The sequence below is a fragment of the Marmota monax genome, unplaced genomic scaffold (assembly GCF_021218885.2).
Source record: "Marmota monax isolate L192 unplaced genomic scaffold, Marmota_monax_Labrador192_F-V1.1 WCK01_AAM20220418_F8-fsc00015, whole genome shotgun sequence".
Classification (NCBI taxonomy): Eukaryota; Metazoa; Chordata; class Mammalia; order Rodentia; family Sciuridae; genus Marmota; species Marmota monax.
The window spans coordinates 4940904-4955531 of record NW_026692194.1 but is presented as its reverse complement, the minus strand read 5'-3'; the positions used below and the strand labels follow the sequence as shown (position 1 = coordinate 4955531).

The following is a 14628-nucleotide window of genomic DNA, read 5'->3' as shown; positions in this document are numbered from 1 at the left end:
AATATCTTAAATACTGATTGTTTTGGCTTTAATTCTATGTAAATGTTTCCTTCTTCTGTCTAGATAATAAATGAAAGAATTTATAGTGTGGGAATGTATAAGGGGACAAAATTTTTAGCCTTATGGAGTTATGATTCTGCTAAATTAACCACTATTGTAGACATCACTAGCTGAAATGGGGAGGGGTAGATCATAAATGGATTGTCCCTTATATTTTATGAGAAGTTGACAGGATGATTACTCTAGAGATAGTAAAGTGTATAAAACAACTTGTGTAGGCATTTTTCTCAAAAAGTATTTGGGCTTGGGGTGTTTTCTTTTTATGTATTTTTCTACTATTTTTGTTTGTATTAATATAACAGGCATTTCTTTGCCTTTTTGAGTTCCATCTGTCATGGAGTTGCCCAGCTATGCCAAAAGCCCTGATAGTCTTTTTTTTTTTTTTTTAGTTATAGATGGACAGAATGCCTTTATTTTATTTGTTTATTATTTTTTTAATGTGGTGCTGAGGATCGAACCAAGTGCCTCATGGATGCTAGGCAAGTGCTCTGCCACTAAGCTACAGCCCCAGCCCTCTGATAGTCTTGACACAGAAAAACAATGAGACAAGTCTTGACTGAAATTGGGGACCAGAAAGGGGCAGGCATATCTGTACCCTTCTCCTTTTAAAGTAAAAATATTGATGCATGGAAATAGAGGCACCTTAGAATTGCCAGTGTCTCTCAAGAGGTGGTTCTTTAGTGGGGAATGTGAAACTGGAGTGGGTTCCACTTCTAAAATGGGAAGAATTCCTTAAAATTTTTCATCTTGACTAGAGAGGAGAAGGTAGGAGTCTCCTGCTTCTGTGAAATTGCTAAACTACTTCAGCTCTCTTATTGAGGCAGCATTTCTGTTAAGGACATATTCTATAAAAGATGCCCTTATTAGCTAGGTGCAGTGGTGCATGCTTGTAATCCCAGCAACTCAGAGGCTGAGACAGGAGGATGGCAAGTTCAAGGACAGCCTCAGCAACTTATCGAGGCCCTAAACAAAACAAAACAAAACTGGATCTGGGGTTGTAACTCGTGGGAAAGCATCCCTTGGTTCAATCCCCAGTACCAGAAAAACAAAACAGAACAAACCCTTATTAATGTCATTCCAGTTGTTTTGATCTTTTTCCAGTTTTGATGGCTAGTAGGGTAACATTAATAGAAATGAAACCATATGCTCAAATGCAAATAAATCTTTTTTCTTTTTGGGGGGTACCAGAAATTGAACTTGGGGCCACTCAACCACAAAGCCACATTCCCAGCTCTATTTTATATTTTAATCAGAGACACAGTCTCACTGAGTTGCTTAGGGCCTCACTTTTGCTGAGGCTGGCTTTGACCTCAAGATCCTCCTTCTGAGCCACCGGGATTACAGGAGTGCGCCACCACACTTGCAGGCAGGATAAATCTTTTTACTTTTACCTTTTTTTTTTTTTTTAACCAAACTCAAAATGTTTAATTAGAGTACCAGTTACACTGTGGTATACTACAATCAAATTTGTAGTCCTAATTAGTGACCCTGCTGAAAACATTTTTGGAATATCACATGACCATAGAATTGAGCCCTTTTCATTTTCTGAAATACCAGAAATAGATCCATTGTAGCTTCCCAACTGTTTGAATGGCTGTCTGATTTTTCACTTTGGTGGTTTTATATTTTTGTTTTCAGATCTTAGCAAAGCAATGTCTCAAGATGGTGCCTCTCAGTTCCAAGAAGTCATTCGACAAGAGCTAGAATTATCTGTGAAAAAGGAATTAGAAAAAATACTTACCACAGCACCCTCACATGAATTTGAGGTAAGGACTCTACAGTGTTTCTTGCTTCAACTGTGTACATACTTAGTTGTTGCTGTTGCTGATTGTCTAGCTGGAAATAAGTGCAAGATGAATGATAATAAAAAAAGTAAGCATTGTTTAACAATTAAGGGTCTTCAGCCTTTGCCCATAGCAAAACCATTAAGTCTTCTTTTTTTTCAGCCTAGGAAATTTCCAAAGTCACTAAAACAATCTAAACAAAATAAATACTTTATTTACTCTGTGTTTGATGTCATTTGTGGAGAATTGGTACTAGTTCTTATTGGGAATTATGAGAAGGTAGTTTGTAAATGATATATCTCCAATGCCTTTTCCAAAAAGCCAATTCTAATAGAACCAAAGCTACTTTGACAGCTATTATAGAACTTTCCCAGAATTGAGAGATATTTATTTCAGTTTGTACTTAATGTTTTAAGGTTAGCTGTGTTTCTTTTTTCCTTTTGGCAAAGATTAATTTCCCCTTAGAAATAAAAAAACACATTGGTTAGTAATATAGAGCGCCAGTTAATTTCTCTTGAACCAAGTGGTGTTCAAATTATATGATACTGCTGGGATGTAGAGAAGATTTTTAGCTTGTATTCCATTAAATGTGTCTCCTATTAGCTTTTTCTTTTACCCTTTTAGTTTTAAATTGGGGTGTGGAAAAAATCTCTGCTCTACTCCAAATTCTAATAGTATAGGAATTTCATTTAAGGGTGTTTTAAATGTATCCTTCATATCTGTTTTTATTAAATATTAAGCATTCTGATGATTGTAATAAGGACTTCTATTTTTATAGCACACTAAAAAAGATCTTGATGGATTTCGGAAGCTATTTCACAGATTTTTACAAGAAAAGGGACCTTCTGTGGATTGGGGGAAAATTCAAAGACCTCCAGAAGACTCGGTAAGTTTTTAGATAAAATGTAAGAAAATTTAAGGTAATTTTGCACATGGTTTATGTTTGGAGGTGGGGTAGTGTAGAGGACTTGTAAGAGTTGTCACATCAGAAGTGGGGATTGCTTTGCAATATGTCCTTTCTTTTAGACCTTTTAGAGTTGCTGAAGATTTCCCAAAGTCTAATCTCCCTACAATATACTCTCTTATAACTTAACTATAAATGAGGTCATTCTTTTGCAATGTATGTTTAGTGCAAAACATACTGTAAGAGTTTCATGTTGGTTTCCTCTTCCTTCTAAATCATTTGATTTCTTATTGCTCTGAGTCACTTAAACACCTAGATCGAAAGCATAGGGAATCTTTAAATTCTCTCTATCCTTACTTCATCTTACCTGCCTCACATGAACCAACCTAGCATTCCTTTCACATATTGTATTCTCCTGCTTCTGGACTTCTGTATGCATTGTTTTCTTGGAATGCCATAGTGTTTTCACCTATTAAGTCTTTTCTCATTCTTGGAGGAACAATCTAAGTGCCTGTACCTCTGTTGCTGGCCCCTAGCAGAAAGCTGCACAGAAGAGTTGTGGAACAGTAATACTGGAGATTTAAATCCTAGTTCTGCTGCTTTAACAGTTTTGTGTAAAATGAGAATAATACCAAGTGCTTTATGTACTTGACAGGTTTCTTATGAAATTTTATTAGGATAACATGTGGAAATATGTTAAACTGTGAAACATTTTGCAGTTGGTAGTTATACGTCTACCATCATGTGGCACTTACAGCCTAAGTAGTGGATATTTGTGAGTGAACTGTCTTCTGTATTAGATCTTGGGGGGGGGGGCATGTATACTGAGCAAATGTTTGTTAAATGGATAGTCTAAATGAAGTGATTGTCTAAGAAACAGGTTTTGTTAAACATACTGACTTTTCTCCCCTTTCTTTTCAGCTCTTTTTTTTGGGGGGGTAGGGGTGGGTACCAGGGATTGAACTCAGGGACACTTGACAACTGAGCCACATCCTCAGCCCTATTTTGTATTTTATTTAGAGATAGGGTCTTGCTGAGTTGCTTAGCGCTTCGCTTTTGCTGAGATAAAAGTAAAATAATTGTGTGTGGTTTTTCTTTTATGTGTTGGTAATCTTACATAGATATAAAAACAGGGTTGTTTAGAGAAAACTACTGATTAAGTCTGCTCTACTGCCCGTGTTTGTGAAGTTTTATTGGTTCATAGGTCAACTCACTCATTTATATACTATCTATGGTGGCTTAAACTAAATGGAGACCTTCTGATATTTTTTCCTAATGAGAAAAATCTTAAATATAGTTAGTTCCCAGTTAGGAATACTTTTTTTTCCATATTTGGGAAATGTCTTTCAGTTCTTTATTTTATTTTTTGGGGTACTGGGGAATGAACTCCGGGCAACTTGATCACCGAGGTACATCCCCAGCCCTGTTTTGTATTTTATTTAGAGACGAGGTCTCAGTTGCTTAGGGCCTCGCTTTTTGCTGAGGCTGGCTTTGAACTCAGTGATTCTCCTCCCTCAGCCTCCCAAGCCACTGGGATTACAGGTGTATGCCACTGTGCCGGCTTTCAGTTCTTAAACTTTTAAAATTCATAACATTACTCTTTCCTATGTACTTGACAATTATAGTTAAAGTTTTTTTTAAATTTTTTTTTTTTTAATTTTAGATCTTTGATTTCCTTGGTCTTTGATTTTTAGGTCTTATTTTTGTTTTTGGTCTTTTATTTCCTTGGTCCTAGAGAATGAATTATAATTTATTTTTCTTCTTTTAAATACTAGAAATAATGTTTTCTCCCAAAAAAGAGTAATGGGAGAATTTTTCTGGATAGGTGCAGTGTTTTAAAAAGGAACTAAATACAGGTTCAGTCATAGTTTTAAAACTATTTGGGAGCAGGCCTAAGATTATAATATAATAAATTTAGTACTTTTTATTTTTCCCCTTTAAATACTTATACTTTTTGCTTAGTAGTCATTCCTAACTGAAGTAACCTCACTTACCTAGTTAAGGGTGGACTTGGGTCTGGAGGTGTGGTTTTTCTCATTTCTTAATTTTTGCTTGCAAGCCTGATAATTTTTTGTTTTCTCTTATATGAACTTAACCTTTTGAGCTTAAAGCCTAGGTTGAAGAAAAGCACAGAGTATTTGTTATTTTCGGCGTATTTTAAAGTTCAGGGTTCTTTTCTGCCACTGAAAAAACTTGTCTTAGTGTATTTTGAGAGATCATGACATATAGTAGAGATCTTAAATTGAGGATTGGAAGATGCAGAAAGAAGTAGATGAATCATAATCACCTTGAGATTTTTTCCAGTTTGGTACCTCCCACCTCACTCTCCAAGAAGATTCTGATAAATTCTTTCAGAAGTCTATGCCCATGTAGTGGCCATAGTTACTGCTGGGGATATAGAATTCGATATAGAAAGAAGAAAAAATAGAAAATATATTCTGGACTTAATGATTTTATCTAGTCTTTTGTCTCTCTAAAAGTGTAAATCTTCATTAAAAATATTTTTATTTTGAAGCCTACGTTTTGAACATCTTTTAAAAATGTGTTCATATGGCCAAGGTACAGCTCAGTGGTAGAGTATATGCCAAGCATACTGAAGGCCCTAGGTTTGATCACCATTACCAGGAGGAGAAAAAAACTGCTTGTGATCCCATATGCATTTAATGTGGATGGTTTTGGAATTCAGAGTCAAAAAATATTTGCTCTTCATCTGTATCATAAGCTTCTTAAGCATACACATGTGTCTCATCTGCAGTTCGTTACCAGCTTTTGCAAATAGATCTGAGAATATAATTTGTGGGTTAATATTTCTTCACCTTGCTTCTCATGTCTAGCTTTCTTTTTCTTCTCCTCAATAGGTCTTCTTTCTTAGGTCTTAGAAATAGAGATAAATTTTCATTTCAAAATATAATTTTATTTAGTGAACATAGTTTTTTTTTATACTCCTCCCCCTTAAATGTAGGTGATATTTCATCTTTCTGGCCAAATAGAAATTATTGTGGGAGAACTACCATTTAGAGTGACATTTTTTATGTCAGCCTTGCACCAAAGGTGTGCATATACACACCATTATAACACAGGATCTGTATTTTTATATATTGGCAGATTGCCAGAGTCAGACACATAGTTTGTAAATAATTTTTTAAAATAATTTTTTTAGTTGTAGATGGACACAATATCTTTATTTTTATGTGGTGCAGAGGATCGAACCCACTGAGGCACAACCCTAGTCCTGTAAATAATTTTAATTGGAACACAGCCACATTCATTTATCTCTTGGCAAAGCTGAATAGTTACCATGGAGACAGTATGGCCTATTCCAACTAAAATATTTATTATTTGACTCTTTATGGAAAGAGTTTGCTGATCCTATTTTAGTGTGTTTATTTTCAGAAGATCTTCAGTATTCTTTACTACTTTGGCTCTCAGAAAACTGACCTCACATATGCTTTTGTTGATTCAGATGAATACTTTTTAGGTAAAAAATTTTTTCATAAATATTAGAATGAAGGGCATATTTAAAGATAGGCATTGAAATTTTATGATGTCACATTTTGCTCACTTTTGCTCTAAGTGAGCACATAAATGATTTGGAAAAAAAAGGGCCACTGAGTCCATATTTTGAGCTATGTTGAAGAAACAAGTTTATGGAATTATGGATAATACTCTACCCTAACTTTGTGAATGTTAAATAAATGAGTGTTAAATATTCATGATTATTTTGAGATTTAGTTACACACACAAAAGAAAGTTAAAAATATATATTAAGCAGGTATATACCTGTGATCCCAAGTAGGGAGGCTAAGTCAGGAGGATTGTAAATTGGAGGCTTGCCTGAGCGACTTATCAAGACCTGTCTCAAAATTTAAAGTGGGGATGTAGCCCAGTGGTAGGGTGTGCAAGCATGTGCAAGGGTTGAATTCAGTCCCCAGTGCTGCAAAAAGTTTGTGTTTGTGTGTGTGTGTGTGTGTGTTTCCAGGTTGGCATAAGGAAGGACCATGTGTAGCTTTCATTGTTTCCTAGAAAGTCTGTGACAGTGTTTTCATCCTCACTGAACTTCTGCATTGTGAGTGGAGAGGGTTGAGAAATACATCAAAGGTGGAAAAACTGTAGAGCCTGTTCAGGAAGGGACTGGGGCTGATTGATTCTTCTGAGCCCTAACTTAAAATCTGTTTTCATCTGGCTGGCACTGACCTCTAGAGGCTCATGATGCTTTTGCATTTCCATGAAAGATAACATTTAAAGAAGGTTTTTTTCATTTATGTACAAAGGAGTAAGGGTGTCTGTGAATGGGAAGGAGTTGTATACAGTAGAGAATTGGCTTCAAGAGAATATCATACAACAGAGTGGTATTTAGCTCCAATAGATTTTTTTAGTTTTTGTTCCATAACATAAATTTTTCCTACTTTTGTCTGTCAGTGCAAAAACATTAAAATGTGTATGTTTGAAGGATAAGCCATTCTGTGAAAGTTAATGTACGTGTGCAGAGTATAAATACACATTATTTTCCTTCTGAAGTTACACCATCCATCTAAAGTTTGAGTGTTTTCTTGGCCAAAAATCTGACATGATAGGACACAGCATAGTTTGCTTTGAGCGTGTGAAGATTTTCTAACTGTGTGGTAATGGCATTAGAGACTTGTTTTGGATGTATGTAGAAATAAAATGAAATCCAGATGTAAAGTATGTCACAAAAAGGAATCACTGACATTTAAGAAAATGACCCTGTGGCTCAATACCAAAGAGTCTCATCTTTTCCTTGATGTAAAGTTTTAAAATAATAATGTATGAAAATACTAATCTAAGCAAATATACTAATATATTTAACAAATATTGCCAAAACTGTAATTCCCTATGTCTTGATTCCATGATGAATTAAACAGTCTTTAATTTTTTCTTTCTTTCCTAGAACTATCTTCTTTCACGTGTTTTTATGTAGAACCTTTATTTCAGGAACAGTGACTTGATTAAGGAGCTGAGTTGATCTGTGATTCTTAATTCCATCTTGGTTCCTTATTTGTAATTTTACTTTAGAAACAGTGATGGTAAATATCTGAAATTCAATACCAATTCCATGTGTAAATTGAGAGACTCCAAGTATTATTATTGGACCAGTGTTTCTAATTGCTGCCTTGTGCCCAGATTTGAGGACACTCTAGTCCCACAGAATCATAGTCTTTGGAAAAATCATCGAGTGGGTATAGCTGGAAATACTGTTTTTTGAATGTTGCCATTCCTTCCACTCTACCTACTACATCATGGAGAGTCTTTCTGAACCTTTGCTTTTGTGACACCGGGCTTGTGGCTCTTCATAGAGAGAATTTTAGCATTATGCCCCTGAAAGTCTATCTTTTATCTAAGTATCTTATTTGGATGAGAAAAATATATTTGTGAATTTCTCCTATCCTACATCTTTGTTTCTGGTACAACTATGAGGGAGAGGGAATTCCCACTATCTTTCTTATTAAGGATACCCTGAACCTTTAAAAGGATTGATAATGGGAGAATTTTTATATAAAGCAAGATGAGTGGTCCATGAGTGCCTCTCATCTTTCTGCCCTGAAATTTCTTGGGGGATCTTTTACTAATTCTTTCTTTGTCTTAGATCAGATTTGAACAACTTACTATCTACTAGTACCATTTTATGCCAAGGCATATAACAGAATTTTTATGCCAAGGCATATAACAGAATGTTTATGCCAGGCATCTCGACTTGGAAGATCTTTGTAGGAATTGCAGATCCTTCAAAGATTTCTTAAAATCATAGGTCAAATTGTGTAAATGTGCATTTTTTTTCAGAGTAGATTCCCTGGCTTTCATCAGATTTTCAAAAGGGTTTATAACCTGTAAAGGTTAAGAACTACTGTCTTAGAATCTTTTTTTTTAAATGTTTTTTTTTTAAAGATATTGATGGACCTTTATTTTCATTTATTTATTTATATGTGGTGCTGAGAATTGAATCCAGTGCCTCATACATGCTAGGCAAGTGCTCTACCACTAAGCCACAACCCCAGTCCCCTTATCTTAGAATCTTATTCAAGAAACATTTATCAGGTGCCTCTCCCTGCCAGGTACTAGCTAGATGCTAAGATGACAAAAACAAGTCTTGGTGTCTGTGTCTCTCTCTCTCTCTCTCTCTCTCTCTCTCTTTTTGTACCAGGGATTGAGTTGCTAAGTGCCTTGCTGAGTTGCTGAGGCTGGCTTTGAACTTATGATTCTTCTGCCTCAGCTTCCTGAGCCACTGGAATTACAGGTGTGTCATCATGCCTGGCTATTGGTCTCTTTTTAGCATTCTCTTTAGCCCCATGTTTTTGGAGGAAATGATCCAGAAACAGATGACTTCAGGACCACAGTATGAAGAGTCCACAGGGTGCTCTGGGAGACTAACTGGCATGGGGGCTTAAGAAAGACTTCATGGCATTAAGGTAGACTACTGAGGTGACCTTGAGGCAAGACTTCTCTGAGGTTAGATGGGTAATCAAAGAGAAGAAAGCTGTGAGAATAGTAGAATCTAAAAGTAACGTAGCTTGTTTTCTGGTGGCAGAGCATATAGTGGATGTGTTGCTTCTTTGTGTCTAGAACCAGAAGAAAGGCCCTGGAGAGGACTGGAGATTACGGTTTCTGTCTGCCATTGCTGCTGCTGTCCACTCTAGGTGGGTTACATGGGGCAATGTTAGAAATTGCAATTTCCATTTAAGAGAGAGACTGATGGTGGAAGGTTGGAACAATAAATTTTCTTTAATAGAACCATTCTTTTTGTATCTAAAGCAACTATGAGATATTGCATCATTTTAAGACATGGTACATAAAAGATGTTTTTGTTTTTATTAGTGATAAATGAATTTTATAAGGTTAATCAGCATTTTAGCTATTAATAACTTTTAAATGTCAGAATTATTGAGGTATAATTTATATATAGTAAAGATTTTCCTCTTCAGTGTACATTTTTATGAATTTTGGCAAATGTATATAGTTATTTGCCTCCACAATCAACATACAGAACTATGTCATCACCTCAGTATTTCCCTTTTGTGCCTTTTAAGTGTACTTCTTCTTTATAGGTTTCTGGTTCCACTTTGCCTCTTCTCTTAAACACACAAGCTAAGTAAATATGTATCTTGCTAAAATATTGCCTTTCCTTCATTCAGGCTTCTAAGAAAGGGGTCAGCCTAGCCTCCACCCTCAGTTTTATCATTTGTATCTTTCTCTTAGCCTTTTGACTACCCACTCTTCCATATAACTTTATTTTTATAGCCTCTGCCCTTTTCCCCCTTCCACACCTTCTACTCTCCAGGACTGCTCCCACAATATGAATTATATAATTAAACTCACAATGTACTTTACATTAATCACTGGCTATTCCGTACCTTAGTTTAAAGCTAGTATACAGCATAAACAGGATTATGTAGAGGCCTCATTTTTATTTTTTAGGGTATTTAGGATTATTACAATTATTTTGCAGCCTCTCTTATTCACAGGTAGGCCAACAGGAAGGTTGCCTTATAGGAAAGATGCAAGGTGATTTTAGTAGAGAGCCTGGGAGATTGTAACATGAATATGCTGGCATTAGGACCTTACATTCTTTTAACATTCTTTCCAACTCCTTAGGTCATCTACCTTTGTCTTTCTAATCCATACTCAAGTGGAATGTTCTTTGAAAACTACCACTCTAGCTGATAAGAATATAGGCCAAATGCCTCATGAGGTTGTTTTATGACCTCAGCTCTGACATCTATAAAAGGATGATGAAAGATACTGTTTGTAGTGTTTGAATTTTTTTTCTTCTGTGTTTATTATTTTCATCTATTGCAGTTAAAAAAAAATCCAGAAGTCTTTGAAATTTCTATAATTTCTATTAAAAGCTCTACAGTAAGGTTCAGGGAACATTTGGTAACATGTCTTCACATTTGCCTTTTACTTTGTAGGATCATTTGTAGGATCTGTAAACACTTTTTAATTTATTTCTTGTTTTTTTCTGCCGGTTCTTTTTTTGGGGGGAGGTGTACTGGGGATTGAACTCCGGGGCATTCAACCACAGAGCCACATCTGAGCCCTGTTTTCTATGTTAGAGACAAGGTCTCACTGAGTTGTTGAGGACCTCATTAAGTTCCTGAGGCTGGCTTTGAACTTGCGATCCTCTTGCCTCAGCCTCAAGAGCTGCTGGGATTACAGGCATGCGCCACCAGGTCTGGCTTTTCTGCCAGTTCTTTGTTGTCATTGTTCTCTAGTTCACCAAGTTTAGTTTAGTTTTTTTTTTTTTTTTTTTGGTGGTGGGGGGGGAGGATATTAGAATCTTACACCTTTTCAGCATTTTGGAAATTGCTACAATTTTTAATGGGAGGACATAATTTTTAGTAGGAGGACATTTGGTTTGAGAGTTTGGCAAAAATACAAGAGTAAGAAATAGTTCTGTAAGTAGATGAACATATAACTGAATACATGAGAAGCAATTTACAGTGTGTTTTAAAATAAACAATTTTAGAATTGTTTATTAACTGAAAAAGTTGCAAAGATATTTCCTTTTAGCTATAAATGTTACAGAGCTATCCAAGTTAATTTTTGTTACCTGTGTCCCATTTGAAAACCTTCTGCTGAGTCAAAAGAAGCATAGATAATTATTGAAGGTACTGATAGAATATTTTTTTCCAAGTTCAAACTGAATTACATAAAAGATAGCTTAGAAGAAACATGAAAGTGCCAGAAGGTTATCTATGGCTAGATTAAATGTGGAAGAAGGCCATTTAACAGATTTCTGTTTATAATGGGCTTATTTAAGACTGGTATCTTCATTGTACATAGTTCTAAAGCCCTTGGGAGATTAGAATATATTCCATTATTTCAAGAAACACCATTTCAAAGATTTTTATTTTGATTTTGCTTTTAATGAAGCAAAGGGTTAAGTATTTTAAATTTTAATTATTATTATTTTTTTTTTGGCATTGCTGGGGATCATACCTAGTGCCTTGCTCATGCTAGGCAAGCGTTCTACCTCTGAGCTACATCCCAGCCCGATATTTTTTTTAAAAAAAGACTTTGTAAAGACCTGTGTATGCAAAACTGTTTTATAGTTAGTGATTATCACCAATATTAGGGTGCTTTATATATCAAGCATTGTACTAAATGCTTTATGTTCATGACCTCATTTAATATTCACAGCACAGCTGGAAAGTAAGCCTTTTATTATACTCATTTTACAAAAGAAGAAACTGAAGTTCAGAGTAACTTGCTTAAGAGATGGAGTCCTGATATGAACTATGTAGGTTGTCAGACCTCAAAGACCTGTTCTTGGGTATCCTTTACTAACAGTAAAGGAGATCTTTATCTCTAGTGCATACAATGTGGCATATTTTATGTGTTTATTAACAACTTTAATAATAATAGCAGCAAACATTTATTCAGCATTAATGTGCCAAGCATTGTTCTCCACATGTATTTCCTTAATATGATCCTCAAACAACTCTAGAGCCAATAACCCTATTTCACAATGAGAGACCGAGCCTGGGAGGGATTGAGTTACCCATGCAAGTTTCCTTGCTAGCTAGAGTTTAGGCCCAAATTTGCCTAACCCAGACTCTTAAGCACTATGGTATGTTGCCACTAAGTTTTGAAAGGAACTTGAAAGTTTTTATGGCCTTCCCATCATTTCTCCATGTATCTTGAGTAGAACCATTAATTAAGCTCCACTCCTTCCCATAGATCCTAAAACACTTCTTTGAAATTCTTATAGCAATACATTTAACAGATATTTATTGAATAGCTCCTATATGATAGGCATTTATCTAGGCACTGAGATACAAATGAATGAGATAGGCAATGGCTTAATAATCATGGAGCTGCATTCTAGTTGTAGAAAGAAAATATACATGTGTAGATAAATGATTTTAAAGACGAATTTCTTGTCACTGCTTTGGCTTGCCCTCGACAGTCACATCTCCCTGGCCAAAGTCTTTTTTCTTTTTAAAATTTTGTTTATTTTTTTATGTTGTGCTGAGGATCACCTCACATGTGCTGGGCGAGTGCTCTACTACTGAGCCACAACCCCAGCCCTACCAAACTCTTTTTTTCTAGTTTATCTGTAGTCATTAGACAAGGCTGTGGAAATCTCCTTTATTGAGTACTTTTATTCTGCAAATCTATTGATGCCCACTATTTAATTTTAATTATTGGAAATGCAAAAGTAAAGACTAACTGCTTTTAAGAACTTAGAATTTTGTAATATATCCAAACTTTTCCTGTGTAAAGGCATATGGTTGAAATGCAAGAAACAGTTTAGCAGGTGGAAGCTATTGCTGTCTCAAGGTCTGCCCAGCTTCCTTTAAGGACTAAAGGAATCAATAGCACATGCATATAATAGCGAATCAGTTTTAAACTTTTGGGTTAGTGGGGAGATGTTTGCGCATAAATATGTTTATATGCAGTATGAGTAATAACTATGATGATGGTTGAGGAGACACTTAAATAATTGGCTTTCACCTAGGGAAATTAACTGATATTTCCATTCTCTTTGAATGCTTGGATCTACTCTTGATTAGGAATAAATTCTTGTCTAACCAAAGTGAGTGGTCTATTCACCCAAAATCATTGTTTGTTCCCAAATCTGTTTATGCCACTTATCTTTACTGTAATGAAATAATATGATTATATTTTATTATAAACCAGTGAAATGGTGTTTAAAAAATTACTTCTGTGGAAGCTTAATTAAGTGCTTTGGGAAAATTGGATAAAGATGAGTAGGAAAAAAAAGTCAAAGTAACTAGAGAATAGCTCAGTGGTTGCATGTGTACTTGTATGAGCGTTGGGTTCAATCTCCCACCCCCAGGTGTTGATTTAGGTGTTGGTGAGGCAGCTGTGAGAGATTAGGAAAACTGCATAAATCCAGAATGATTCTTCTGCATGCAGATGATTTTGCAAGTGTGTGCTTTTATATATTATACCTAAGGAAAAGACCTGTGTGAACAAATGTGTTTATTTTTAAATAGTTAAAATAGTTAATGTATCTAAAATATCACTCCTTCTCACAGATCCTAAAACACTTCTTTGAAATTCTTATACATTTAAAACTTAAAACTTTTTTATGATTTGTACTTGGACTTGTTTTTATAGTTCTGCTGGAACATAAAAATAGAAATGATTAAGCAAGATAAGTAGGGGCCATGTCTGCAAACTCAGACATGATCTCTCGGGGGAGAATTTGATTGAACTAAGATGATGCAGGAAAACAAGAGATAGGAGGTCCTGAGCCTTATAGAAGGCTATTGGGATATATTTTTTAGGAGACAAGTAGGGATTGGCTGTGTTTTAAGTTCTTAAATTCTAAAATCAAAAGTACATAGGAAATCCAGATTTCTTGTGGTTCCTGGTTGCTATTGGAGAAATGGGTACTTTTAATTTTCTCTGGTATTTTTATTTTATTTATTTTATTTTATTTAGAGGACTGACTAGTGTAGCTGTTGAGTACCATTTTTTGTATTGTGTGGAGGTGCAAGTATTTAATGGATTGGTGTGTATTCATTGGGCGGTGTTCGATTTAGTGGACTGAGGAGGCTTTGTGGAGTATCAGGGCTTGCTGATCTGCTTGCCATTTAATGTCTGTATACTTAGGTGTATTGTACATTTTTTTAAAATTTTCAGTTGTAGGTGGGCATAATACCTTTATTTTGTTTAGTTTTTTTTTTTTTTTTAAATGTGGTGCGGGGGATTGAACCCAGTGCCTCACAGCGCTCTGCCACTGAGCCACAACCCCAGCCCTTACAAATTTTTATAGGTTTAAAATCCCTAATTTTATGATAGTGAGCTCTAATATTCACAATCATCATGGTCAGTAGGTATCTCAGAAACTACCACATGCTTAGTGTAATCAATGAAATATTCATTACACAG

At 35.4% G+C, this 14628-nt stretch overlaps 1 protein-coding gene across 6 annotated transcripts in view; it reads left to right on the top strand.

The window, feature by feature from the left end:
- Nucleotides 1-14628, top strand: part of Ugp2 (UDP-glucose pyrophosphorylase 2) — a 185688-nt gene that overhangs the window by 146171 nt on the left and 24889 nt on the right. For all 6 annotated transcript variants that reach the window (XM_046423003.2, XM_046423030.2, XM_046422989.1 and 3 more), the window contains 2 exons: nt 1699-1826; nt 2623-2730. In XM_046423003.2, coding sequence (XP_046278959.1) covers nt 1699-1826; nt 2623-2730 — 236 coding nt within the window. The remainder of the gene's footprint in view (nt 1-1698; nt 1827-2622; nt 2731-14628) is intronic.